General features: G+C 55.5%; 1 protein-coding gene across 9 annotated transcripts in view; it reads left to right on the plus strand.

Moving 5' to 3' along the window:
* SLC4A2 (solute carrier family 4 member 2) overlaps window positions 1-27,874 on the plus strand; it is a 58,408-nt gene that overhangs the window by 22,345 nt on the left and 8,189 nt on the right. For 4 of the 9 annotated variants that reach the window (XM_083466628.1, XM_083466627.1, XM_083466631.1 and 1 more), the window contains 14 exons: window positions 8,237-8,374; window positions 11,822-12,005; window positions 14,924-15,210; window positions 16,389-16,513; window positions 17,563-17,789; window positions 19,759-19,895; window positions 21,268-21,448; window positions 22,393-22,528; window positions 23,459-23,642; window positions 23,825-23,939; window positions 25,807-25,991; window positions 26,073-26,298; window positions 27,034-27,237; window positions 27,431-27,579. In XM_083466628.1, coding sequence (XP_083322754.1) covers window positions 8,315-8,374; window positions 11,822-12,005; window positions 14,924-15,210; window positions 16,389-16,513; window positions 17,563-17,789; window positions 19,759-19,895; window positions 21,268-21,448; window positions 22,393-22,528; window positions 23,459-23,642; window positions 23,825-23,939; window positions 25,807-25,991; window positions 26,073-26,298; window positions 27,034-27,237; window positions 27,431-27,579 — 2,400 coding nt within the window. In that variant the 5' untranslated portion in view covers window positions 8,237-8,314. Of the gene's footprint in view, window positions 1-2,983; window positions 3,095-5,788; window positions 5,808-8,236; window positions 8,400-9,522; window positions 9,618-11,821; window positions 12,006-14,923; window positions 15,211-16,388; window positions 16,514-17,562; window positions 17,790-19,758; window positions 19,896-21,267; window positions 21,449-22,392; window positions 22,529-23,458; window positions 23,643-23,824; window positions 23,940-25,806; window positions 25,992-26,072; window positions 26,299-27,033; window positions 27,238-27,430; window positions 27,580-27,874 lie in introns of those variants that run through there. The other 5 variants (XM_083466630.1, XM_083466632.1, XM_083466633.1 and 2 more) reach the window with 5 other exon arrangements.

The raw sequence follows: 27,874 nt of genomic DNA on the forward strand, positions 1-27,874 counted from the left end.
CGGCCAAAGCCAGGCTCAGGGCGGCTAGCACCAATAAAATTACAATGAAAACATAATAGAAAAAAATAAAACAAAGCAATTTAAAATACAGGTTAATATGCAATTTAAAATGCAGCCTCATTTTAAAATAGCTGATAAATCAAGACCATAAGGGGAGGGAAACATGAGGGTCAGACCGAGTCCAAGCCAAAGGCCTGGCGGAACAGCTCCGTCTTGCAGGCCCCGCGGAAAGATGTCAAGTCCTACAGGGCCCTGGTCTCTTGTGACAAAGCGTTCCACCAAGTCGGGGCCAGCACTGAAAAGGCCCTGGCCCTAGTTGAGACAAATCTAACCTCCTTGAGGCTTGGGACCTCCAAAGTGCTGTCATTTGGGGACCTCAAGGTCCTCCGTGGGGCAGACCAGGAGAGGCGGTCCCGTAGGTATGTGGGTCCTAGGCTGCATAGTATAAAACTGGGTCTGGGAATCGTGACTTTCACGTTGCTCACGAGAAGCAACTTTCTAGTCCTCATTGGGGTTGTGGCACTTGGCCCGTCTCCTCAGGGGTGGAGCTTTCAGGCCCAGCCTTGTACCAACCACGCCCAGAGGGTAGAGGTGCCCTGCTTTGGTTCAGGGTGCCCAGTTGAGAGAGGGTATTTCTGGCCAGCCCTTTTCACACCCCCTCCAGCCCTTTTCCTCTTGGGGCCCAGGCAGAGAGGCCAGGGCAGGGAGGAGGGTTTTAAGCCACCTGTCATGGAAGCCTTGGCTGTGGGTCCCGCATTGCAGGGGGTTGGGCTGGATGACCCTCTGGGGTCCCTACAAACTGTAGGATTCTTTGCTCTCGTGGCCCAGGAGTGAATCAGGCAACTCCATCAAAACCCAAAGCCTTCTCCATCTCTCTCTGCTGCGGTCAGACCCCTTCCAAGCCCCCAAGATTCATTGTCCTCCTTCACACACACCCCCCCCCAGTTTTAAACCCCCTTTGATGAGCAGCCCCACTTGACCCCTTGCGGTCAAACAAGCAGGGATCCGCTGAGCCTGTTCCAGCGCGGGGGGGGGGGGGGGCTGGAGCGATTTGGGGAGCAAACGTGAAAGGAATTGCAGGAGGGGAGAGGCAATCCTGTCTGAGAAGAAGTCCCTGCCCCCCCCCAGGGCGGAGGTGCCAATAGAAGGAGCAGGAAGGATGTGGCTGAACGTGATCCCTTCCCAGAGTGACCTTCGTCCTCCTTGGAAGGTTTTGCGCCTGTGCCTCTCTCCCTCCCGACTGCAGGCTCCCCTGCAAAAGCCATGGAGCGCTAGAATTGCAGAGTGGGAAGGGGTCCCCAGAGGTCCTGTAGTCCAACCCCCTGATTAGGCCCCTGCAGGTGGCCCTCCAACCTCTGCTTTGAAACCTCCACCTCCGAGGGAGGCAGCTCCACTGCCAAACGGCTCTTGCCCTCAGAAATTTAGTCAGAATCTCCTTTCTAGCAACTTGAAGCCCTGAGTTCGGATCCTGACCTCCAGAGCATTTGCTTCTTCCTTGGTCAGACCCCACCTCCTGGAGTCCTGGGTTCAGTTCTGGGAGCCACATTATAAGAAGGATGCTGACCAGCTGGAAGGTGGGCAGAGGAGGGCAGCCAAGATGATCAAGGGTCTGGAAACTAAGCCTGATGAGGAACGGTTGAAGGAGCTGGGGGTGTTTAGCCATATCTCAAGGGAAGGTGGAGCAAGCTGGTTTTCTGTGGCTCTAGGAAGCAGGACGCAAACTGCCGGATTCAGATCTGTGAGATCTTGGGATGGAGGGCACCATATAAATTCAATAAGTAATAACAAATTAAAAGGCAAGAAAGGAGATCCTGACTGCACTACTGAGCGGGAAATCCTGCATTTGAGAGAACTAGACACAGGTGGATAGACGACCATTTCCAAGAACTTTGGAACCAAATTGGGGAGTCTCCCCTTGGACCACCCTGAATGGCCCCAGGGCGTCCCTGCTAGCGAGACTGAATGGGACCCCTTTGCCAGTCCTGCAGGGGAGAGCCCAGAAAACGCCACTCACAGCGTGGACTCTCCTTCCCTGGAGGCTTTTCAGCAGAGGCTGGATGACCATCTCTCAGGGAGGCTGGAGCTGAGATTCCTGCTTTGCGGGGGCTGGACTGGATGACCCCTGGGGTCCCTTCCAACCCGACTGCGATTCTATGACACAGCTAGACTGGGTCAAGCATGTTCTTTTGCACTGTCCCTGGCATGAGACCATTCGATCAAAGTTGGTTCATCAGCTGGTTGTTAGTGGGGAGCGACATCTGGACAAAGACAAGGTCCCCTTCCTGACCTATAAGATTCAGATAGTGGCCACGTTTCTGCCACACGAAACGAAGTCTATCCTACAACGTTATACATTAACTTAAGCGTGAGATTTAGGTTTTTATTGTGGAAAACCCTACTGCAATCTGGCATAAATGCCAATAAAGGTTCGAGAGTTTGAGATGCCAACTCAGCCTTAGGAAGATCTCTCAAGACAGGGAGACTTTCCTTCCCTGGAGGTTTCCAAGCAGAGGTTGTGCGGATGCTCCAGTTGCGGTTCCTGCATTGCAGAGGGTTGGTCTGGATGACCCTTTGGGGTCCCTTTCAATGCCGCAATCCTGTAATTCTGCCTGCTGGCTGCAGCCCCCTCTCCCAGGGTCAGGAGACTGGGGCACAGTCTGTCCTCCGGAGAACCAGGGCGAAAGGCTGCCTCTCTGCCGCGACTTTGCCAGGCCCCCTGCCCCCCCCATAATCGCCTTAGTGGGATCAGGCGGGCCAGTTGGGGCTCGCCCCTGGAATGTGACTTCAGGAGGTGCGCCAGTCTGTAATTAAACGCTGAGCGGTGCGGGGGGGGGGGTCGGCCGCTGTGGGGTCTTTGGCCCAGCCTGGCCGGGATCTGATCTGCCCGGCGTCTCCCTCGGCCACAAGGGCCTTTTGTCCGCCGCTTAAAGCCCCGTGAAATATTTGGGTGGCGCAGGGGGGAGTGGCTCAGGAGGAGGCGAGCGCCTGGGTGCCAAGGCAGGAGATTGGCAGCGTGGCAGAGAGGAGCCGGGAGAGAGAAGCCTCGCAGGTGCCGCTCAGAGGCCGCTGGCCCCCACCGCCTTGGCACCCCAAGGTAGGCAGGGAGGGTAGGCATGGGCGGGGGTCCTGGAGGGGGCCAGAGAGGTGTCAGTCCCTGGGTGGGGGCAGGCCCAAGGGGGGGGGCTGCAGGAGCAGGACTGGGTTGCAATGGGGGCAGAGGAGGAATGGGGGCAGAGCAGTTTGGAGCATGTGCAGAGTGCCCTTTCCCCACCCCCTGTGTGCATTAGTGCTTAGATTAAAGGGATGCAGTGGGGGGGGTTGCAACGGCTGCACCCCCCTTCATGCTGGGAGATCAAACCCTCCAAGGACAGCATTCTCCAGGCTCGGAATCCTAGAACTGTAGAGTTGGAAGGGTCCCTGAAGGACATCTAGTCCAGCCCTCTGGCAGACGGCCATCTTTGTGGCAATGTTTCCCTGTCCCGCAGCACCCTCGGAGTAAACATTCCCTCTTGGGGAGGCAGGTCGGTCCTCTTCCAACACCCGCAACGGGTGTGGGAAAGGCACTCTGCACGTGCCCAGAGGGACTGTGTTATCCGCTGTGGGGCAACCTCAGGGGCGCGTCCCAGAGGCTTAGCCCTGCTGAATGCAGGCAGAGAGCAAGGAAGGAGTTTCACATTCTGCATCAGGACTCAAAGCAATGGATTCAAATTGTAAGGAAGGAAATTCTGACCAGATGTCAGGGAGATCTTTCTGACGGGAAGAAGAGCTGTTCCGCAGGGGAAGCGATTTCCTTGGGAGTCTGTGGAGGTTTTTCAGCAGAGCTTGGCTGGCCTTCTGTCCCGGATGCTTGAGCCGAGATCCCCGCGTTGCAGGGGGTGGGCTGGATGACCCTCAGGGGTCCCACTCTGCAATCCCGTGACTCCGCTCCTTCCTGCTGGGCTGGGGAAGGAGTGTGCGGCCGCCACCGGACTCTCCCACCCGTGAGAACCAGTCTGACCCCCTCTTCTCAGCTCGGCTTTCCCCAGAACAATCTGAAATTTGTTTACCGGCTCTTAATCCTCCCCTCCTGCTCCACACATGGGCGGCCGGATTAAGGAAAGGAATCTGCTTATTCAGAGGGGCGGGGGCATGGGCTGGGGGGGCATTTTGTGGGGGGCGCACTAGTCTTCTGAGCCCCTGCCCCAGAGATGGGACAGGCTGACCCTCTTCCGAAGAAAGCCCCCTCTTGATGTGGGGCTTTGCCTCTGCACTTGACCCTGGTCAAGAGGTCCCAGCTCTGACCTCTGGCCTGGCCTGGGGGAAGCTTCCTTCCCCCCCCCCACGCCTGCCCCACTTCTCCATCCCTAGCAAATGAACACAGATGCAGTTCCCTGCCTGGAAAGATTAAATCTAGATTCTGCTCATGGTCCTCCAGCTGCCAATCATCATGTCTGGAGGGGCTTCTTCCTTTGGCCCTGGGGGCTGATGGGAGTTGGAGTCCAGCCCTATTCTGGGGGGGCGGTTGCAGGGTCCCCCCATCCCCATCATGAGAAAAAGGGGCTTTTCTGTGCTTGGCTGGGGCCGGCATTCCTGCGCTCCTCCAGCAGAGGGTGCTGTGGAACCCTCTTCCTCTTCTGCCCCCCAACCTGCCTATCCTGTGCAAGGGGGGGGGGTTGGGGGCAGGCTGTGAAAGCCTTGGGACAGGAGTCACCGGCCCCTCAGGCTGGCAGGATCCAGGCAGAGCCATAGCACCCGAGTTTTGGAAGGGACCCCCAAAGGCCCTCTAGTCCAGCCCACTGCCAAGCAAGGGATGCTGTCTCAGCAAAAAGATGCCGTGGCCGAGAGAGTGGGGAGGGGGCTCTTTTCCGCCCCCCTCCATTGGGGGGGGGCTTGGGGGGCTGCTTGGGCATCCTTGGAATCTGAAAGGGCTCGCTTGCTCGAGTCGCCTGCCACCGCTTGCTCTGCTCTGTTCTCGGAGAAGCAGAGATTAAGGCCTGTGGGTTAAATCACTGAGCCTAGGGCTTGTGGATCAGAAGGTTGGCGGTTCGAATCCCTGCGACGGGGTGAGCTCCCGTTGCTCGGTCCCAGCTCCTGCCAACCTAGCAGTTCGAAAGCACACAGTGTAAGTAGATAAATAGGTACCACTCTGGCAGGAAGGTAAATGGCGTTTCTGTGCGCTGCTCTTGTTTGCCAGAAGCGGCTTAGTCCTGCTGGCCACATGACCCAGAAGCTGTACGCCGGCTCCCTCAGCCAATAAAGCGAGATGAGTGCCGCAACCCCAGAGTCAGTCACGACTGGAGCTAATGGTCAGGGGTCCCTTTACCTTATTTGGGGAGGGGGCTGCCTGGGCCTTGAGTGCCATTCCTGCCCCACCAGCCAGGGAGCCTCGCAAAGGAGGCAGGCAGAGAAGCCCACAATGCTGTGGGGCCTGCCAGCTGGGAGGGGGGATCTGGAACCAGGACCATAGCCTTGTAGACTCGGAAGGGACCCCGAGGGTCATCCAGCCCAACCCCAGTGAGGCAGGAATCCCAGCAGGGCAGGAATTGCCAGACCTGGCATGGGGGGCTGGATGGTTTGTGGGGGGCTGTGAGAACCTGGTGCCCCTGTGGGTCCTGCCTGGAATGTGTGTGTGTCCCCCTCCCTGCAGGGCGAGCCAGAGTTCGGCCCTGTGGGTGACGGCAGGGTGAGTGAGCGTCCCTTGTGAGGGACAGTCACCGCTCAGCTGGCGTCACGAGGCGCAGGGGGAGCCATAAGAGGCGGCGAGAAGCTGCTGTCCCTCACTTGGCAGCTGGAGGCAGGGGCAGCTGGTCGCTGGGGGAGCGACGGAGGTGAGCAAAGGGGGGGAGCCCAGCCCCACGATGGTGGGGGGCAAATCGTCAGAGGTGGGGGGTCCAGACAGGCCCTCGGGGGGTGGAGGCAAAAACTGTCTGGCTTCCAGAAAGGACGCTGCACCCAGCAGCCCGAGCGAAAGGCCCTCTGCACGTTCACAGAGGCCACTTTGCCCACCTTTCCTGGAGGTTTTGAAGCAGAGGTGAGATGGCGCTCTGTTACACCTTTGTCACACTTTTGCTGTGATTGCTGCATTTCAGGGGATGGGGTTGGTCTGGATGACCTCTTGGGGTCCCAAGCCTTCAATTCTTTCATGCGATGACTCTTCTCCGTCAGGGGCGACTCCTGCATTGTGGGGGGCTGGGCTAGATGACCGCGTGGGGTCCCCCCAACGCCACGTTCCCCTTTGAAGACTCCCAGTGCCTGTCTCCCAGTGTCCTCCCCCCACTCCACCCAGATGCCCCGAGACCCCCTGCCACCCTCCCTGCTCTGGGGCACAGGGACTTAGGCTGGGCAACCCCAGCGCTCTCTTGAGTCACGAGTGCGATTCATGTCAAGAAAGCAGGCGGCGGGGGGAGCTGAGCCTGGGCCGGCTCAGACCAGCCGCACCGGCTGCCTGGGGGGACCCGATCCCCCTCTGGGCCTGGCGTTGCTCTTGGCACCCGCTGCCGCGAGAGAGCCCCAGGCCAAGACAAGCGTGGCCTCTGCCTCACCCGCCCGGCCCAGCGGGAAGAGCGCACTCCTCCTCCTCGTTGGGATGCAGGAATCTTCCCGGGGTCAGGACATGGCAGCAGCTGCGAGGAGGAAGAAGGCTTTCCCAGAGGAAGAGGCTGCTGGCCTTTGCAGGAAGGGGCCTCCAGGGGTCATCCAGACCGACCCCCTGCGAGGCAGCGAGGTTGAAGGTGGAACTCGTCATAGAAGTGCAGCTTGGGAAGCGATGGTGGGAGACACCCCCACCCTGAGACGGGGGCTGCAGAAGGAGGGGGTCCTGAGCAGGATGTTTGTGGGGGGAGGGGAAATTCCCAGGGGTCTCTTTCCACATGGGCTCCTCACATGCCCTTGGTGAACAGGGATTCCCTCGCTGAACCCAGGAGAATGCTGCAGGGTCAGGCCAAAGGGGGCCCATCGGGTGCAGCGTCCGAATGCCCCATTGCACCGCAGAGTCCAGAGAGACTGCCTCTGGGCCTGAAGGCTCTGTAAGGACGTCAACAGAGCCTGGCTGCTGGAGGAAGGCAAAGGGAGGAAGCCGTCTCATCCAGGCGCCCCCAGGGGAAACCCACCTGCAGGATTCGAACTCCTCCCTTGGTTTCCAGCAGAGCCCTGCTGCCTCTGGCTGGGGAGGGAGAGCCCAGCCATCGCCCTCTCCTCCTCCACGGATTTGCTCAGTCCTTTCATGGTGGCCAGGCCTGCCTCTTGTGGCAGGGAGTTCCACAGTCTAGCTCTGCCCTGCAATAGGGTTCCCAGGTTCCCAAAAGTGAAAATCTGGACAAACTTGTCCAGAGCTGTTTTTCCCCACCAGTAACATCTCCCCAAAAATATTAAGTTTGGGGGCTTTGTTGTGATTTACCACCCTTGCCATATGTCTGGGTGTTCCTGGACATTTTACTGATTTGGCAAAAAAACCGCCCGGACGCCGTTCTGCTGCCCGAACCCTGGTCATTTCCAGGAAAATCCAGTCTGCCCTACAAGAATAAGTCCTGCCTTTGATCCCTTGGGAATCTTCCGACATTCAGTTTTGTCCACGAATTCCAGTGCTGAGAGCGAGGGGGGCCCCACACTTTCCTCTCGCCCCCAAAGCCCCCAGTGCCGCCTCCCTGGTCCCCTTCCAGGGGTGCCCCCGCCTCTCCCCCTGGCCTCCCTGCTCAGGTGCCTCCTCCTCGGCAGGGACCCCCGAGGGTCATCCAGCCCCACCCCTCCCCTGCAATGCAGGAATCGCACCCGCAGCATCCCTGGCAGGGGGCCAGTCAAGCTCTGCTTCCAATCCTCTCCCCCCCCCCAACTCCCTCCCTCCCGCTGCCCAATTCCTCCTCCGATTTCCTCGTTCTTTATTTCATGAGACATGGGATCCCGACTTTGCCCGCTGGGCACTGGAAGGAGCTCTTTCCTGCCCCGCTGGCGCTGCCGGAGCCCGCCTGGCAGGGGCCACGATCAGGGACCCCCTCTGGAGGAGAAAGGGGGCATCTGCCTTGCCAAAAGTCCCTCCCTCCCCATTCTGTGGATGGTTCTTGCAGGGGGGGCATCTTCCAAGCCCCCAGAGGTGCCATTTGCCCTGTGGGCAGCCAGGCGGGCAGAAGGCCCCTCATCTGGGTCGGAGTCGGGGATTCATCCCCACCTTGGGCAAAAGATTCCCGCCTTGCCGGGGGTTGGGCTAGATGACCTTGGGCGGTCCCTGGTTCCATGATAATTGGCCTTTTTTCTCTCTCTGCAGGTTATGGTGCCCTCACTCTGCCCTCTGAGTGCCAGGGAGAAAGAGAAAGGCTAGAGGGGCCTTTGCCCGCAGCCCGCCATGAGTCGCCCGCAGGTCTCCTCTGACCTCCACCGCATGGTCTCCGGGGCCGTTGAGGGGGTGAGTAGCAGAGGCCGGCCCTCAGGTGAGCCTCTCTGGACCTCACAGGGGCCACGGGGGGGGGCTGGGCGGGGGCCGGGCAGGGGGCTTCCGACACCTGAGATGCTGCGGAAAGGTGAGCCCGGGTTGCTCCGTTGGGAAGCGGTGCCAGGAGAGCAGGCGCAAGCGGGCACTGCGCCATGTGCTGCCCACCTCTTTCCCCAGCCCATGGGGCACCTGGCTCAGCCCCTCCAGTCCTGTGTGGGGCAGAGCTCAGAACAGAGCCCCCGGTGAAGCTGGGCTCTAACGGGCAAAACTGCAGCAGCCTGGAGGGCATGGGAAGAGCTCTGCCAGTTGAATTTCTGCCTGCCGTGTAGCCCTCAGACGTGCAGGATGAGGCCTGCTGGGGAAGGGAAGGAGCCGTGGGGCAGCCCCTGCTTTGCAGTGCGCCAGCCGCCCCCTGCCCCCCCTTCAAGCCCCCAAAAGCCTTTTCAGGAAGCCCTGTGGAACTGCTGCCTGCTGGGACCTTGCAGGAACGGTCAGGAATCCCAGGCCAACCCACAGGCCTCCTGGGAGAGCAGTGCATGCTGGGATATGTGTCCTCGCCCCCTTGGTCAAGGTGGGGCTGGTGCAGAGGCCTGGAGCAGGCTGGGGGGGGGGAGAACTTGCTGACCCCCTTCCTGCTGCTCACCTTCTGCAGCACCCCCAGAACTGAGTTCCCAGGAAGTAGCTCCAGAGCATGTGCAAAGCGCTCCAGCCCTTTAATTGGGTGGGGGATTGCAGCGGGGGGAGCTTTCTCCTTTGGCCCCCTCCCCTCACATCAGCCCCACTTCCTGGCAGGGGCAGGATGGAGGGCAGCAGTGGGGGCATCATCAACACCCCCTTGAAATGGCAATGCCTCTCGACTTTGGGGGTCCCGACCCCCTCGAATATTTTATGGGGGGACCAAAGGGGCCGTGATCCCGGGAGCTGGCTCCTATGGCCCTGGGGGGACCCAGCCGCCAGCCCCCCTCCTGCCCCACTGGGAGCCGCCTGCGCTGAACTCCTGCGGGGTTAATGATTAACCCTTTGCATGGCTGCCTGCTCCCCGGTCCCCCCCCCCAACTGGGCGAGTCCCGTGACCCAGGAAGGAGCGTCTGGGAGGAGGAGGCAGGGAGGGCTGGGTGCTGCTGGGACCCCCCCCTTCCTCCCCCCAAACACACACACACCCCTTCCTCCCCCCCACACACCCTGGGCTGCCATGGACTTCTTGCTGTGCCCACAGGTAAGGCCAGCCCCCCAGTCGCTGCCAGGCTGAAGGATGCCACCTGGTCGCCTGGGGAGGCCTGGGTGCCGGGGGGGGGGGGAATGGAGGGGAGGGGGCGGCAGGGGGGTCTCTGGGTGCAGCTTTCTCCTGACGCCCACAGGGTGGGAACACCAGCTCTCATCTCCCATGGGGCAATTCCTGCCTGGGGGGCATTTCAGCAAAGGAGAAGGGAGCTGGGAGGTTCCCCCCCCCCACTCAAGTGAGGGCGTGTGGTGGGGGCAGACTTTCACCAGAGGCCGGGAGTTCCCCTGTCTTGGGTGCCAAGCACTGCTTGCTGGGTGGGGGGCAGGAAGAGGAGAGACCCCCTCCTGGGTGACTTGGGGAGGGGTGGGAGGTGGGGGAGAGGGAGGTGGGGGGAAAGGGAGAGGCTGGGAGGACTAATTCAGCAGCATGTGCTCTGTGGAACTCCCTGCCACTTGACGCCAGCCAAGCACCTTCTCTGATTGGTGCCCGCTTGGCAGCCCTTTCGCTCCGAGTTCATTTCATTCGTTTCCACTGTTAGTTTTAGTGCTTTACAACCCTTTTAAACTTTTTACGGACAACTTTAACGTTTCTCGTAAACCACCCGGAGATGTTTTACGACCAGATGCCTTTTCAGATGCAAATTAAACGAAACGGGTTTAGATGGGACACCAAAGCGAATCTCTCCCAAATCTCCCCTGAGCGTGTGCTGGGGGTCTTGGCTCCAATCTCTAGGGCCCCCCAGCCCAGGGTACCTCTTCCCCTTGGCTCCATGGGGGCGTGGGCTGTTGCCTGTGCTGCGGAGACAGAAAGCACTCTGTACATGCTCAGAGGCACGCGCCATTATTGCCACACGTTCCAGGACATGGTGGCATGGGGGGGGAGTTGCTCCTCTTTGGGGCCCTCCAGAGGGGGACCCTAAGCCCTGCTGGGCTTCTTCGGGGGGTTGCCAGTGGCCCCAAAGAGTGGCAGGGATGGGCTGGGGGGGCCTGTCCCAGGATATTCCTGCCCTCCCCCTTGGGCAAGTTAGGGGCCTTTCTGTGCACCCCCTCTTGAGAAATGGGGACTTAGAGGGACCCCGAGGGTCATCCAGTCCAACCCCTGCAATGCAGGATTCGCACCTGGAGCATCCCTGGCCGATAGCAATGCAAAAACTCTCCCGCGAAGGAGATCCTCTTACCTGCCCAGCCTCGGGGGCTCCGGGCAGGGGGAGGGCAGCCAGCCCCTCCCCGTGAAGCACTTTTGGGGGGCCAGGAAGCAATGCCCCCCCTCTCCCTGGCAGCCTCCGTGCTGCTGTCACCTTGAGTCCTGGGGGGGGGACCTCCTCCTCCTCCTCCTCCCCCCCCCTCCTGCCGGCTAATCTGCTCGGGTGTCTGCCGGCGCAAGGGGGGGCCTCTCCCCGTCAATATTTGGAGTGGCACGAGGGGACGGATCCGCCTGCCGCCTCCTCTCTGCGGGCGAAGTGACCTTCCCGGCCCGGGAGGAGCTCAGCATCATAAAGCGCCAGGCCGGCGGAGAAGGAGGCGCAGAGCGACGGGCAGGAGGGAGAGCGGAGGGGCAGCCGCGGGGGCGGGGGGCAAAGCTTGGCATGGCGCAGGTAGGGAGAGGGGGACCCCCCCTCCAGGGCCCCTCGCGGGATGGGCAGGAACTTGGGGGGAGGGGGGGCTTCTCCGCCTGCCTGCCCCCACGTCCCTCCCTCCCTCCGGCAGCCTCTTCCCTGGCAGAGGCTGGCGCTGCTCTGGACTCACATCCTGGCAAGCAGAGCGTCTTCTGGGGGTGGGGAGTTGCTGAGTTGCGCCCCCCCCTTTTAAACTGCCTGTTTTCACATGCAGTAGTTGCACAGCCGGTTAATCCTGCAGGGTTTGGGGAGCCTGCAAGGGAGGAGGAGGTTGTGCCTGGCATTGTAGAGAAGGGAGGGACCCCCAGTGGGCATCCAAACCACCCCCTGCCAGGCAGGAATGGCCCCTGAAAAGCCCCTGGCTGGCAGGCATCTAGCTGACTTCCAGGAACCTGCAATGGAGGAGAGAGAAGCACAGAGTCCCAGAGGTTTCTCCTGCAAAGCTCCTCTCCTGCCTCATAGAGGGACCCCCAACGGTCATCTAGTCTGACCCGGAGAAGAGCAGTCGGGCTCAGCAGGTGGAGCTTCTGCAGGGGGGGGGGTCTCTCTCCTTCCCCTCTCAGCCTCTGGGCTTCTTCCGCAGCCGGAGCAGGATGGGCCCAGCCCCACGTCGCCCACCTTTGGGGGGCAGAAGGCGGCCGAGGAGGAGGAAGAGAAGGACCTGAGCAAAGCCCTGCGGGTGGAGCGCTTTGAGGAGATCCTGCAGGATTCGCACCCGCGCAACGTGGAGGAGGCTGGGCGGAGCTACAGCGAGGAGGACTTTGAGTGTGAGTTTTTGGGGGGGAGCAAGGAGGGATCCTGCATCCAGGCCAAGGGGCGGGGGGGCGGGTCTGCTGGGGGGCTTCAGAGCTTGGGGGGGTTGCCCTTGGAAGACGTGGCTGAAGAGGCAGGAATGGGGTGGGTGGAGAATGCAGAGCTATTATTATTATTATTATTATTATTATTATTATTATTATTATTATTATTTTATACCCTTTTATATTCAAGGCAGCTTAAAAATAAAAATAAGGACAGCTAATAACATTGTGGGGGGTGTGAATCAAGCATTAACAGATTGATAGAATTAAAGCTATATTAGATACATTTAAAAACCGGGCCATAAAGGCACCAGGGCTCCGGCCCCGGCTGGAAAGTGGGCCTGGTGCCTTCTAGATGCCAAGCAGGGGTCCGGCACATTCATGTGGGTCTGTGAGTGGCCGGTGAGTGGAGCACCTGTGTCCTGCGGAGCCTATCTCTGGCTATGGGGGGAGGTCCCCTTTGCCCGGCCTCCTAGGCCTGCAGTGCCAAGGGAAGACTTCCTAGTCTCAGAAGGGCCCTCCTGGGGCCATCTAGTCCAAGGGTGGCAGCTGGATGGGGGGGTCTTGAAGACCCTCTCATGACCAAGGCTGTGCCTGGATTCCCTTCCTTTTATTAAAATCCTAGAATTGGAGGGTTGGCAGGGACCTTGGGGGTCATCTAGTCTGACCCCCTGAAGGCGGGAATCTGCAGCTGCCCCTCATGGGGGTCAAACCTGCAACCTTCGCATTGTCAGCACCAAGCAATGGGGCCTGGCAGCTTTCTCTTTGTACAGGACCACTTCTTTTTCTTTCTTTCTTAGTTTTTTATTTATACTTTTCAAATTTATACATTTCATTAGTTTTACAATCAATTTGACATTCCAAAATTTGACTTCCTTCCCTCTTTTGCTGCGGCTCCTTAAATTTATTTCTTAATATCTTCTGCAAATTCAAGTTCATTTAACTTGCTCATTTAATTATCTGCTGTAAATATATGCTCTTGTAAAACTGCAGGTTATTAAACTAATCCTGCTAATGTTTTTATCTGTTTACAATTTACCGTATTTTTCGCCCCATAGGGCGCACCGGCCCATAGGGTCACCTAGTTTTGGGGGGGAGAAATAAAGGGGGGGGTTATTATTTTTTTTCCCAGGCACGGGGCGGGGGCGGGGGATCCCCGAGCTTCCCCCGACCCCAGCCCCCAGAACAGGCTGCTATCTGCAAGCCTGGGGAGCCTGGCAGGAAGTCACGCCAGGCTCCCAAGGCTTGCGGATATCTGCCCGAAGCCCGGGGCGCGCTCCTATGGCATTCGCCCCATAGGACGCACACACATTTCCCCTTCATTTTTGGAGGGGGAAAAGTGCGTCCTATAGGGCGAAAGATACGGTATCTGTCAATATTCAATAAACCATCTCCATTCTTTTATAAAAAAAATATATTGATTTCTTATTCTTCCAGGAAGTTTTGGTATACAGTGGACGGTCGGGTTGCGAACGTGATCCCTGCGGGATGTACGTTCACAACCCACGTCTCTGCACACGCGGTTGCGATCCGGCACTTCTGTGCTTGCGCAGCCGCCAAAACCCGGAAGTAACCTGTTTCGGTACTTCCGGGTTTCGGCAGTCCGTAACCCGAAAAAACGCAACCTGAAGCGGCTGTAACCCGAGGTATGACTGTATTCCATAAGTTTTTGTCTCCATTTTTCCTTTGCTGGGACTTCTGCTTCTTTCCATTTTGGGTACAAGCAATGTTCTTGCTGCTTTAGTTGCATACATAAATAAATTGCTATACAATTTAGGTAATTCTGTCCCTATCATTCCTGAAAGAAATGCTTCTGGTTTGTTGGTTTGTTTGTTTATATAAAAGTTATTTTAAACATCCTTTTCAATTCATTATATATCATTTCCCCGTAAGCTTTGCCCTTATTTCAAGACCACCACATATGATAAACCCAGTTTCCCAGTTCTTCTACTTGGACCATCGGTTCCTTCCTGTTGGTCAGGACCAGATCCAGGAGAGATAACCCCCTTCTTGCTTCTTCTACCTTTTGTTCCCCCCCCCCCAAAAAAAAATTCATTCATTTTATAACACAACTAAACAACAGAAACAGAAAAACAATACAAACAAATTATTGTCTTATCCTTATTTTTTCCTAAACATTGTTAGGTGGGCTTCCCCAAGTCCCCCCTATCTGATTTTCATTTTACCTCATCTTTACAGATTACATATATCATAATTTTTAAGCATTTTTTATAACGCTTACTTTTACCATAAAAATCTTCACATTTTATCACTTACAAATACTATTTTAAAATACCCTATCTTCTACTTCTAACCCTACAGCCTAAATCCACTTCCAAAGCTATTCTAAGATTTAAATATTAACATTTTTTTTCCAAATATTCCTTAAACTTCTTTCAATCTTCTTCCACCACCTCTTCTCTCTGGTCTCGGAGTCTCCCGGTCAGTTTGGCAAGTTCCATAGAGTCCATCATCTTCATCTGCCATTCTTCTATAGTTGGTAAATCTCGTTTCTTCCAATTCTTTGCTAGCAATATTCTCGCAGCTGTTGTGGCATACAGAAAAAAAGTAACATCCTTTTTGGGGATTTCACCCCCCACTATACCAAGTAAAAAGGCTTCTGGTTTCTTAATAAATGTGTTTTTCAACACTTTTTTCAGTTCATTATAAATCCTTTCCCAGAAGCCTTTTACTTTGGGGCATGTCCACCACATGTGGTGAAAAGTTCCTTCTTTTTCCTGATATTTCCAGCATTTATGATACATTTTTGCTAACTTCACTGGTGTTAAGTAGCATCTGTGATTCTGGGCCGGCTTCCAGGTGGCCCTGGAGGCCCCCTCCTCCCCAGAATCGCCCCCCCAACACCGCTTCCCGCTTCCCCCCCGCAGACCACCGCCAGTCGTCCCACCACATCCACCACCCGCTGTCCAGCCACCTTCCCTCGGACCCCCGGAGGAAGAAGGGCGTCTCCAGGAAGGCCAAGAAGAAGAAGAAGGAGAAGCAGCCGCAGCCGCAGCGCCCCTCCGTCCCCGGGGAGACCCCCACCATCGAGGAGGAGGAGGAGGAGGAGGCCGAGGAGGGGGAGGAGGAGGCCGACGAGGACACCTGCGACACCGAGACGGAGCAGGCCTCCGAGGACCTGATGCTCCTGCAGGGCTCTCCAGAGGGGGTGCAGGTAGGTCGGGGGGGCAGGAGGACGTGCTCAGAGGGACGGCACGGACCGGCAGCAGTTCAGGCAGGGAGGCTGTTTCCACCAGTCTGGGATCCCAGAATTGCAGGGGTTGGGCTGGATGACCCTCGGGTCCCTTCTGACTCTACGATTGGATGCCCACCAGTCAGGGATTCTGGAGCTGCGATTCCGGCATCGCAGGGGGTCAGACTAGATGGCCCTTGGGTACCCCTTCCAACTTGACATTTCTACAAGGAAGGAGATTCTGGCTCAACTCTGATGCCAGTGGAGGATCTCTCCTTGCTGGGAGACTTCCTGGGAGAGCTGGGGCGGCCCTTTGCCAGGGAGGCTTCAGCTGAGATTCCTGCACTGCCGGGGGTTGGTCTGGATGACCTTTGGGGTTCTCTCCCGACTCAGCAATTCTGCAATCCCAGGACAGGCTGGGGATTGATCCTCTGAGCTATGACCAAGGCCACCCCCCCCCCCCCGGAGCTCAGGATGGTGGTGGAAGTGGCAAAGGGGTTTGTAAGTTCGTAGAACTGTCGTGTTGGAAGGGACCCAAGGGTCATCTAGCCCAACCCCCTCAATAATAATACTGTAATAATAATAATAATAATAATAATAATAATAATAATAATAATAATTTTTATATATACCCCGCCCTCCAGAGCCAGTGTGGTGTAGTGGTTAAGAGCGGTGGACTTGTAATCTGGTGAACTGGGTTCGCATCTCCGCTCCTCCACCTGCAGCTGCTGGGTGACCTTGGACAAGTCACACTTCTTTGAAGTCTCTCAGCCCCACTCACCTCACAGAGTGTTTGTTGTGGGGCAGGAAGGGAAAGGAGAATGTTAGCCGCTTTGAGACTCCTGAAGGGGAGTGAAAGGCGGGATATCAAATCCAAACTCCTCCTCTTCTTCTTCTTCTTCCCCAGCCAAGACTGGGCTCAGGGCGGCTAACACCAAATATAAAACAATTGATTGAAAAACAACTTAAAAAAACAAGATTAAAATACAAAGCCAACATCCCCTGAGGGACCCCATCCAAGCCTCCAAGAAGAGCCCCCCTTTTCTCGAGGGAGACCATCCCACCACCAGGATCTCTTGCTCCTTCCTGGCCGCAGAAGGCCGAGGAGGGGAGGGGAGCCCCCCAGCCCCAGCCCCTGACCCCCGCTTCTCTCCCCTCAGTTCTTCTTGCAAGAGGACGATGGAGTAGACCGGCCGGCGGAGGGGGCAGCCAGCCCCACAATGCCCCATAGCTCCTCAACGGACTCTGGGGGCTCCCCAGCTCCCAAGGGGGCCAAAGCAGGCAGGTGAGTGAGGGCCGGGGGCTGGCGGGGGCCTGAAGGGAGGGGGTTTTGCAGGGGTCCAGAGGAAGGAGGGGGTCTGCCCTGAGCAGCGGATTTCAGCTGGGGGGGAGTGCAGGGGGTGGGAGAGGGTTTGGGGCACCTCCTCCCTCCTGGGGGGTCCCTGAAAGAAGGTCGGCTCTGGCTCAGGGGCTGGTTGATTCTTCCTGCGTGAAGTGGGGGGGGGGGTCTCTCCCCACAGCATCTGAAATCAGGCTATTTGTTGCATGAAATCATGTGCTGCTTGAACGTCTTTTTTGTTTAATTGATACTTTATTGAAAGGTTTTCATGTATAAAAGAAAAATCAAGAGAGAGAGAAAAGAAAAAGAGTGTGGAAAAAGAAAGACAGAGGAGAAGACAGAAAACATGCAGAACGCACAGTGTAATAATTAAGTCCCTTTCCTTTCTATAGATTATTCTATAGAGAAGTGATATAATCATCCTAATCTATAAATGGTCACTAATAACCCCCCCGATTCCATATAAATTCGTTTCAGGTATCAATATATTTGTCCAAACCAAGGAAGTCCGTTCATCAGTTGCAAGTGTGGTCAGTCTTTGGAGTCGCACGTTAAGAAACCCTCAGAGCCGTTTTCCAAAGACAAGAATGACCAACCAGGAGGCTTCCTAAAAGTTGAAACCGACTAGAAACAGAATTAAAACTCGCTGCCGGTTTTTGAGCGTCTGGCCAGGCCTGTCTGAGCAAGAAGGTTCTTAGCAGGTGCTGAAAAGAGAGCAGGGAAGGCACCTTGAGATCCCTAGGCAGGGAGTTCCAAAGGTTATAGGGGCTGCCACCCTGCAAGATTGGCCGTTGCGCGGCACCCGTAAGAGTGCCAGTTGTGCCGATCGAAGCAGCCAAGCGGGCAGGTCTGGGGCAAGGTGATTTTGTGGGGAAACCGGTGCCCAGTTGTTGAGGGAAAGGAGGTTCCCCTCACTTTATGCCAGCGCCCCAGAGCTGCCTCCTTGGCGCCTGAGGCGGGCGCGGTGCCCGCCTGTGAGTCTGCCTCTCTCACAGCTCAGATGCCGAGGAACCCGCGGGCACGGAGACACCCAGCATGGCCGAGGCGGGCTCCCCCGGGAGGGCGCTCTCCAAGTCCCAGCCCGGGCACCGCAGCTACAACCTCAACGAGCGCCGGCGCATCGGCAGCATGACGGGCATCGAACAGACCCGCTACCCCAAGGTGCCCACAGATGAGTCCGAGGCCCAGACCCTGGCCTCCGCCGACCTGGACTTCATGAAGAGTGAGTGGCGGGGGGCAGGGCGGGGGGAGCACAGGGGAGGAGGAGTCCTGGGTGCGAATCCACCAGCTGGGATGCCCTCTGGCTGCCTGGCACCAGACACTTTCTCAGGCAAAGCCATGAAACCATCTTTGGCCTGTTAAAGCTGCTCTTAGGATTATTTTTTATGCTTGTTCTTTATTATTGATGCTCCATCAAATGTGTTCTTAATGGGATCTTTTGATAAAGGGCAGTATGTAAAGTATTAGTATTCTGGCAGTGGCCTGCCTGGCAGGGGGGGTCGTGCAGCAGAGTATAAAGGGTTTTGTGAGTTGCCGTATTTGTCGCTCCAAAAGACGCACCTTTTTCCTCCTAAAAAGTAAGGGGAAATGTCTTATGGAGCGAATGTGTGGTCCCTGGAGCAGAATTGCCCAGGGGCAAAAAGCAGATTATGCTCTTTTTTTCTTTTTTTGAAAGAGGGAAGGGGGTGTTGAAACAAAGCCACTGATCAGAAACAGGAAGACTAAATCAATTAGGAGAGAAATTAGAAGAAAAGGAGGAGCAAAAAACTGCTAAGGAAAAGACAGTAAGGCAAACAAGAGGGAAGGGAGTGTTGAAAGGAAGCAGCTGATCGGTGGGATCGGGAAGGAGATAAGGGACTCTAGAGATAAAGGAGGCTGTCTGGGAGCGGGGAGGTAAAAGCCCATGGATCCTCAGGATTTTTGCATTGGGTCACCCCAAATTCACCATCCGATCACACGTCTGTGGCTACAGCATGAACCACAAAAATCTTACATCCACTGTTTGGTTCAGAATATTTGTTCTTGTTTTCTTCCTCTAAAAACTAGGTGCATCTTATGTTCAGGTGCGTCTTAGGGAGAGAAAAATACCGTAGTCTGTTGGAGGCACTTCTGAGCCAGACACGTTTGTTGCATCCCAGTCTTTTGTGGGCTGCAGAGAGTGGCCTTCCTGGGACGCAGGAAGCACTAATTATTATTATTATTATTATTATTATTATTATTATTATTATTATTATTATTCTGGGCAGCTTGCCTTTGCTGGGAATATCTCTCTCTCCAAAGGCAAAAAGCTCCTTGTGATTATAGTAAATAAAAGTAAACAAGGGAGAAGAAAAAGGAACGAATAGAAAACAGAAAGAGAGGAAGAGAATACCGGTACATTAAGAAACCTTTTTAAAAACAGAGGGTAACAGCAATAACAAAGTAACCATTAAACAGAATTACGGCTACAAAACTATATAGTATATCCCAGGCTCCCTCAACCTTCAGCCCTCCAGATGTTTTGGTACTACATTTCCCATCATCCCTGACCGCTGGTCCTGTTCGCTAGGGATCCTGAGAGTTGTAGGCCAGAAACATCTGGAGGGCTGAGGTTGAAGAAGCCTGGGCTGTCCTGTTGCCATCCGTGGCATGGAGGTGGGCTTTTCCGCTCGCTGGATGTTCCTTCCTTTAATTCTGCCCCTTCGAATCCTGGAAGGGAAGGGACCCCCAAGGGGCATCTAGTCCAACCCCCCCCCGAAAGGCAGGAGTGGATTTTTTCAAACTGACAAATGACCCAGCTGCGACACAACAGCCCTGCGGTCTTGCCAGGGGGTCTCTGGCGGTCAAATCGGGAAACTTTTTTGCACAGAAGAGGGAAAGTGGGCACGAGGTCCAAGCAGAACACAGAATATTCTGAGCCCCAAAACTGGGCTCATCCTAGTGGCTGTCATCATTCTGGTTTACTCGCAAGTAGGCAGCAATAATAGAAAGCCTGGCCTGGATCCCTGGGGGTCTTCCTCCCCTATCTTTGGAGGGAGGGACCCCAGGCTCTTTCTGACCAATGGCGTGCCAGCGCCTGGGGCCGAGGTGCTACACCTTTCTCAGGTGGCACCTGAAGAGGCTGGAATGGATGTAGGGGAGCCGTGAGGAGGGCGGATCAGGGCCTTTCTCTGCACCCCCCACTCAGGGCCTTCTGTCCTTCCACCCCGCAGGCCACAGGTTCGAGGACGTTCCTGGGGTGCGGCGCCACCTGGTCCGGAAGAGCGCCAAAGGCCAGGTGGTCCACATTGGCAAGGACCGCAAGGAGCCCAGCGCCCGGCAGAGGAAGCAGGACCGGCAGCCCCACGAGGTGAGCAGGGGGGGGCGATTTGTGGCCTGCTGGGGGGCAAGAGGCAGAGCCGTAGCTGGGTGATCTCGCGCCCCTGGCAGGACCATCCAGATTGCGCCCCCTAGGGAATGTGGCACAGGGAAAACCCACATATCATGTAAAAACCCTCTATTTAAGACCTTTTCTTATGAGGCAATAATTGATATTTTTATAGACATATTTGTGGAAACATTTTTTTTATATATAAATTTTTATTAGTTTTTTAACATACCATTTTCAACAGTAATTAAACATATTTTTACATCTTAATCAAATTTTTTTGACTTCCATCAAAAATATTTATGGAAACATTTTTAGCAGGTTTTGCACCCGCTGGTGGGGGCCTTCCTTGCCACCCCCTGGCAGGAAGCTGTGGGTAGGAGGGGGCGCAGCCAGCGGGCTGAGGGACCACTGGGGCAAACTGGACGCTGGCCCCCGATGTTGTAGGGCTATCAGAGACCCCTAGGTTGGGGGGTCTTCTTCCTCCACCTGCCACTTGCTCCCCACAAATCCAGGCCTGGATTGTGGAAATTCCCTTGGGGTGGGGGGGACCTGTGGTGTTTCTGATCCTGGGGGGCTCAGCGACACCCCCTTGCAGGAAGAGGAGGTTCCTTGGCCATCACCCCAAATTCTCCTGCCCCCCCAAGTTCTGATCTGGGCTGTTAGTCAGAATCAGAGGCCGCAAGTATTTCTGAACCCCATTTCTGGAAAGCACAGGAGGGGGAGAGGGCTGCTCTCGTGTTTGAATCCTGCGTCTGAACAGCCCTTGCGAGGACAGGAGCCTGGATTCTGTGGGTCTCCTTGGCCCTGATCCAACCAGCGCTCTTCCTTTGAAATAGATAGATAGATAGATAGATAGATAGATAGATAGATAGATAGATAGATGATAGATAGATTATTGAGAGAATTCAACATTAATACATTTATACATACATATTACAGATATACAAACAAACATACATTTCATACAATCCTTAAAAATATTCTTACCAACCCACACTCAATCCCGCACATGCTTCCTTTTCCCACCACCATCCCTGTGCTAGACTTCTACTCAATTGCAATTTCTTTCCATTTCTATTACTTACTTTCACACACTATTAAACCAACTTTCTACTTCTTTTTCTGTTATCCATATTATTTGGTGTTTCGGTATTTATAACGGAACTTGTTTATTCCAATAGGAGTTCTGGTTTTTCAATGTGATTTTGCAAATATCCTTTAAACACCTTCCAGTCCTTGTCTATCTTCTCTTTTGAGATCCTTCCGATCTCTGTGTTTGGGACATATTGGAATACTCCAATGATTTGGCAAGCCGCTCTTCCCACCCTCTGACCCTCTCCGCCCGGCCCAGGTCTTTGTGGAGCTGAACGAGCTGATTGTGGACAAGAACCAGGAGATGCAGTGGAAGGAGACGGCGCGATGGATCAAGTTTGAGGAGGACGTGGAAGAGGAGACGGATCGCTGGGGGAAGCCCCACGTGGCCTCCCTCTCCTTCCGGAGCCTGCTGGAGCTGCGCAGGACCCTGGCTCACGGTGGGCAGGGCAGAGGGGCACCGGGAGAGGGCAGGCTCATTCATAGAGTCAGAAGGGACCCCCCGAGGTCATCCAGACCAACCCCCTGTAAGGCAGGAATCTCAGCAGAAGCCTCCATGGCAGAGGGCCATCTAGTCCCCCTGCGATGCCGGAATCACAGCTCCAGAATCCCTGACCGGTGGGCATCCAATCGTAGAGTCAGAAGGGACCCCTGAGGGTCATCCAGCCCAACCCCTGCAAGGCAGGCATCTTTTGCCTCCAGCTCCTCTTCCCATTCCCCTGTTCCAACTTTCAATTTGGAGCCTGTCTTTCCGGATTGGTACACGCAAACCCAAAATATACAGTGCAACAATTTGATTCAATGCCAAAAATACGGCTTCCAAATAAACCCATCCTAGAATTCTAGAGTTGGGAGGGAACCCCAAAGGTCATCCAGACCAACCCCCGGCAATGCAGGAATCTCAGCTGAAGCCTCCCTGGCAGAGGGCCAGCCAAGCTCCACTTAAAGGCCTGCCAGGAAGGAGAGATCCTCCACTGGCATCAGAGCTGAGCCAGAATCTCCTGCCTTGTAGCTTGTAGAAACGTCAAGTTGGAAGGGCACCCCGAGGGCCATCTAGTCTGACCCCCTGCGATGCCGGAATCGCAGCTCCAGAATCCAGTGCCCTCCGATGAGAGGGCAGGGGGACTATGCAGGTGGCCCATATGGGCATCAAACCTGCGACCCTGGCATTTTCTGCCCCCCCCCTCAACTAGTTAAGCTAACGGGGGATGCCAGGTCTGGTTCTTTTGGGGTGGGGGCAGCAAGTCCAATGCGGAATCCCCCAGGCCCCCTGGGGAGCTGTGGAACTCACTGCAGCAGGAGGGGCTGGGTGGAAATGGGGCTCAGTGAAGAACTTTTCGGGGGGAGTCTATGGGACTAGTGCCCCCTCGCTCTCTCTCCCCAGGGGCCGTCCTCCTTGACCTGGACCAGAAGACCCTGCCAGGGGTGGCACACCAAGTCGTGGAGCAGATGATCATTTCGGACCAGATCCGAGCGGAGGACCGCGCCAACGTGCTGCGGGCGCTGCTCCTCAAGCACAGGTGAGGCAAGCGGGGGGGGGCAGTTTCTGGCTCCTCCTCCTGCCAGCTCTGGCATCATATAGACAGCGTGGCAGAGTGGGTAGAGCAGCCTCTCTCTCCGCCTTGGGTCCCTGGGTGCTGCACTCCCATCGTCCCTCTCTAGCAGAACCGTCAGTTGGGAACGATGGGAGTTGTAGTCCAACAGCACCCACGGACCCAAGGTTTGAGTGTCAGGCCAGGATCTGGCAGGGACCTGGGTTCAAATCCCGACATACGGCCATGAAGCTCAGCGGGTGACCTCGGAAGCCAGTCTCCCTCAGCCTGACCCACCTCACAGGGTTGTTGTTTAATAATTATTATTACTATTTACTGATGTTTAATTTTACTGCTTACTATTCTGTTTACTATTCTAATGGATTCTGGAATGTTGCTTTGTTTGACATAAGCTTTATTTTAAAGTTATTGTGGCTTTTATATTGGGTCAGATGGTTACTATTAATGTTTGATGTTTTATTGTGTTTTTATTTCTTGGAAGCCACCCAGAGTGACTTGGGCAACCCAGCCAGATGGGTGGAGTATAAATGAATTATATATAAAATAATAATAATAATAATAATAATAATAATAATAATAATAATAATAATTATATTTATTTACACCCCGCCCATCTGGCTGGGTTTCCCCAGCCATTCTGGGCGGCTTCCAACAGAACACTAAAATACAATAACCTATTAAACATTAAAAGCTTCCCTAAACAGGCTTCTGATGTTGTTGTTGCAAAGATAAAAACGGGGGGGGGGGGGAGTATTGCACCCTGGCCTCCGTGGAGGAAATAAGGGTCATACTATAATCCCAGGGAGGATTCCCTTGGCTTGGTGGGTGTCTGCAACAAGCCCCCCCAACCCCCCTAGGACGGAGCCCCCTTCCCTGACGCGCTGTCCTTCCTCGCAGCCACCCCTCGGATGAGAAGGAGTTCTCCTTCCCGCGCAACATCTCGGCCGGATCCCTGGGCTCCCTCCTGGGCCACCACCACAGTGCCAACCACGTCGGCGAGGGGGCCGAGCCCACCGTGACCGACCCCCTCATCGGGGGCCATGGCGGGGAGCACGAGACTCGGGTGGACATCGAGAAGGAGGTGAGAGGAAGTGGGGAAGGGACCCCCAAAGGCCATCCAGCCTGACCCCCCTCAATGCAGGAATCCCTGCTGGGTGGGGTGACTGGGGGGGGGCGCCTGTGCACCAAGGATGCGTGGCAGCCAGCTAAGTCTCCCCACCTTGCTTCTCACTCTCCCCGCCCCCCACCCGGGGGTCTCTGCAGCGCGAAGTGGCGTCCCCCACGCTCCCCGGCCCCATCACCAGGTCCAAGTCGAAGCACGAGCTGAAGCTGTTGGAGAAGATCCCCGACAACGCAGAGGCCACCGTGGTTCTTGTGGGTAAGGGAGGGGCAGAGTCTCAGGGGGGCAGAGAATCATGGAATCATAGCCTGGAAGGGACCCCCCAGTATTTATTTGCAGTGGTACCTTGGTTCTCAAACTTAATCCGTTCCAGAAGCCCATTCCAAAACCAAGGCGTTCCAAAACCAAGGCACGCTTTCCCATAGAGAGTAATGCAAAACGAATTAATCCTTTCCAGACTTTTAAAAACAAACCCTGGAAACAGCAATTTAACATGAATTTTACTATCTAACGAGACCACTAGTCCATAAAATGAAAGCAATAATCTATGTACTGTGCTATAGAATAAATAAGACAGCACAGTCATACCTCGTGTTGCGTTTGCTTCAGGCTGAGCGTTTTCAGGTTGCGTCCCATGGCGACCCAGAAGTAACGGAACGGGTTCCTTCTGGGTTTTGTCGCTCGCGCATGTGCTCAAAATGACGTCACGCGCATGCGCAGAAGATGTGAATCGCGACCTGTGCAAACAGAGGTTGCATTCTGCTCAAGTTGCGAAGGGGCTCCGGAATGGATCCCGTTCACAACCAGAGGTTCCACTGCATTGTAGGTGATAAACATTAAAATTACTGTATTTTTCCATGTATAAGACTATATTTCTGTGTATAAGACTAAAATAAGGGGTCGTCTTATACACGGTTAGTGCATAGTGCATTTTCTTAAGTTTGAATCCCCCAAAATAGGGGGTACCTTATACATGGAAAAATACAAAAATGCACTGATGATAGTCATTGTTTGGCTGGGGGAGGCTTTTATCCATTTCCAAAGTCACATAATCAGTCAGTAGCTGAACTGGGTTCCACACAGTCACAAAAACAAATTAATTGAAAAAGCCTCAAAAACAAAAAGGCAAAATAAATAGCAAAAACAAAAGCGCCAAACTTAATCAGGGATAGGGAATATCACAGAATTGTTGGAAGGGATCCCCTCAGAGCACAGGAGAACTAGGAATCACAGAAAGGACCCCGAGGGCAGCGTCCAAAATTCACCAGGCATACCGTATTTTTCGTTCTTTAAGACGCACTTTTCCCCTCCTAAAAAGTGCATCTTATGGAGCGAATGCAGGCGGGAGGCTCTGCTCAGCGCTCCCTTTAAAGAGCTGCGTGGAGCTCTTCTCCCTCCTCGGGGAAAAGCCCCCAAGAGCCGCACACACACTCCGCACACTCTTTAAAGGGAGCGCGGCTCTTGGGGGAGCCTTAGCCATGCACAGCCTCTCCCGGGCAGGGGATGAAGGCTCCCCTTGCCCAGGAGAGGCTGCGCGCGGCTAAACAATAAGCCAGGACAGCCAACTAGCGTCTTATGGTCTGGTGCGTCTTATAGAGCGAAAAATGCGGTGCTTTGCGCCTGGCTATTTGCCACTTGTGGCCAAGTGAAGATGCCTGGCTGCCAGGATGGTGCCTGACGTCTCCACCATCTGGAGATGCAGAATCCTATCCATTCTCTTTTATCTGCACAATCAGAACCAACAAGTCAGGTTGGAAAATACGACTTTGGAGCTCTATTTTGGCCCCCAAATGGCAACTAGGCATTCTGTTTTGGCGCCCGTCAGCCTGGTTTATGAAAACCATTTGGCTCCTGGCTTACATCTCTGCGTGAGGTGGAAGGATGGAAGATTCAGGACAGGTACAAGACCTTCCTGCAGCGCTGAGTTGAAGTGCCCGTTCCTGCCCATGCAAGGGGGCATCTCGGCTCAAGCGCCCCTGGCAGGTGGCCGTCCAACCTGCCAGGCAGGAGAGCATCTCGAGGGAGACGGTGCCAGGGCTGCCACTTTCCCAGAGCTCTGACTGTCAGGAAGCCCTCCTTTCTTGTGGCCCTTGGCCCCCATCCGCCGCCCCCTCTTCCCCCGCAGGCAGTGTGGAGTTCCTGGACCAGCCCACCATGGCCTTTGTGCGGCTGCAGGAGGCGGCGCTGATGGACTCGGTCCTGGAGGTGCCCGTCCCAGTGCGCTTCCTCTTTGTCCTGCTGGGGCCCAGCAGCGCCAACATGGACTACCACGAGATCGGGCGCTCCATCTCCACCCTCATGTCCGACAAGGTAGGACATCGCCACCCTCTCCTCCTCCTCTCCCGCGCGGCGGGGCACCCTCCCCGGCCTCACCTGCCCGTCTCCCCCCAGCAATTCCACGAAGCCGCCTACCTGGCCGACGACCGCCAGGACCTGCTCCACGCCATCAACGAGTTCCTGGACTGCAGCGTGGTGCTTCCTCCCTCGGAGGTGCAGGGCGAGGAGCTGCTGCGGAGCGTGGCCCACTTCCAGCGAGAGATGCTGCGGCGGAGGGAGGAGCAGGAGCGCCGCCTCCTCCTGGGGGCCGCCATGGAGCCCAAGTCCCCCGAGGAGAAAGGTAGGCACTGGCTCTCGGGCAAAGGGACCCCCGAGGGTCATCTAGTCCAACCCCCGGCGATGCAGGAGGACAGGACTAATGACAGGAGCCACAAAGGGGTGGAGGGAAGTCCGGGAGATTCTGTGGATATTGTATGTTGATTTATTACTTTGATTTTTTAAAAAAATCATTTTATTGATTTTCCAATAACAAACATCCAATTAAATATCCAATCATAATCCTTCAAATAAAAAACTAAAATAAAGATCAAATTATAGTCCAAAATGTATTTATTAATTTCTTGGGGCTCCCCACGGTCTGGATCTCTGGAGCAGATCTCGGCATCTTAGTCCTGCTTATTACTTTAAATGTTTAATTTAAAAAACCTAAATAAATAAATATACAAAAATAAATAAAAACGATAATCAAAATATATTGCAACGTGTTCAAAACCAGCCTCAAAGCCACAGCAGCCTGGAAAGCTCTCGCTTCCTCCTGAGCCAAAATGCAACTGGTTGATTTGCCATAATGCTACCGTTATTATCTAAAATATTTCTATCCCGGGGATATATACGGGAATGAGAGAATCGTAGCATCGCAGGGTTGGAAGGGGCCCCCAGAGGCCATCCAGTCCAACCCCCTGCCACGAACATCCACTTGTTCAACACAGTCGTGGAAATACGTTGCAGCGTTGGGTGGTCTCAGTCTGTTCTTGGGGGGACACGCCCTCACTGCCGCCCCCTGTCTGCCCCACAGCGCTGCTGAAGGTGGAGGAGGAGGAGCCGGACCCCCTCCGGCGAACGGGGCGCCCTTTCGGGGGTCTGGTCCAGGACGTCTGCCGCCGTTACCCCAAATACCTGAGCGACTTCCGGGACGCCCTGGACGCCCAGTGCCTGGCGGCCATCATCTTCATCTACTTTGCTGCCCTGTCGCCGGCCATCACCTTTGGGGGGCTGCTGGGTGAGTGGGGGGCCAGCGCCCCACATTGAGGCACAGAGGCCGCCTAGCCTGGCCGGACCCCGCACTGCCTGTGCCTTTGGGGAGCTGCCCTTCCCAGGAATTGCAGGGCTGAGGCTGGGTTTGGGGTGCTCTGGGACGCCAGCCCTGAGAGGTAGGCCAGCCCCCTCTGAGCCTTGCTCTCCCCCCCCCCCAGGTGAGAAGACGCAGGGGCTGATTGGGGTCTCGGAGCTGATCATCTCCACCTCGGTCCAGGGCATCTTCTTCTGCCTGCTGGGCGCCCAGCCCCTCCTGGTCATCGGCTTCTCAGGACCCCTCCTCGTTTTTGAGGAGGCCTTCTTCATGGTGAGTTTTCTCAGGGGGTTGGGGTCTCCCCCAATTCCCTAGCGTCCCATCTCCCCCTTGAAACTCCCCATCGGAGCTGCGATCCTGCAGGACCTCCTCTCCCCTCCGAAGGCCTAGGGCGGGGGGGGGGGGGTTGGAATCCTAGAACTGCCAGGTTGGAAATCCCAAAACTCAGGGTTCCCTACTGCAAAGGTTTCCCGGCTTTGTCCTGATCTGGTCCTGCAGGCTCAGCATCGGTCTGGTTCGAGCAAGAAAGCGCAGCCAGGTTAGAGAAAACCCTTCAAGTAGGGTTTTG

The sequence above is a fragment of the Podarcis liolepis genome, assembly GCF_965112155.1.
Source record: "Podarcis liolepis genome assembly, chromosome: 12".
In the NCBI taxonomy this organism is placed as follows: domain Eukaryota; kingdom Metazoa; phylum Chordata; class Lepidosauria; order Squamata; family Lacertidae; genus Podarcis; species Podarcis liolepis.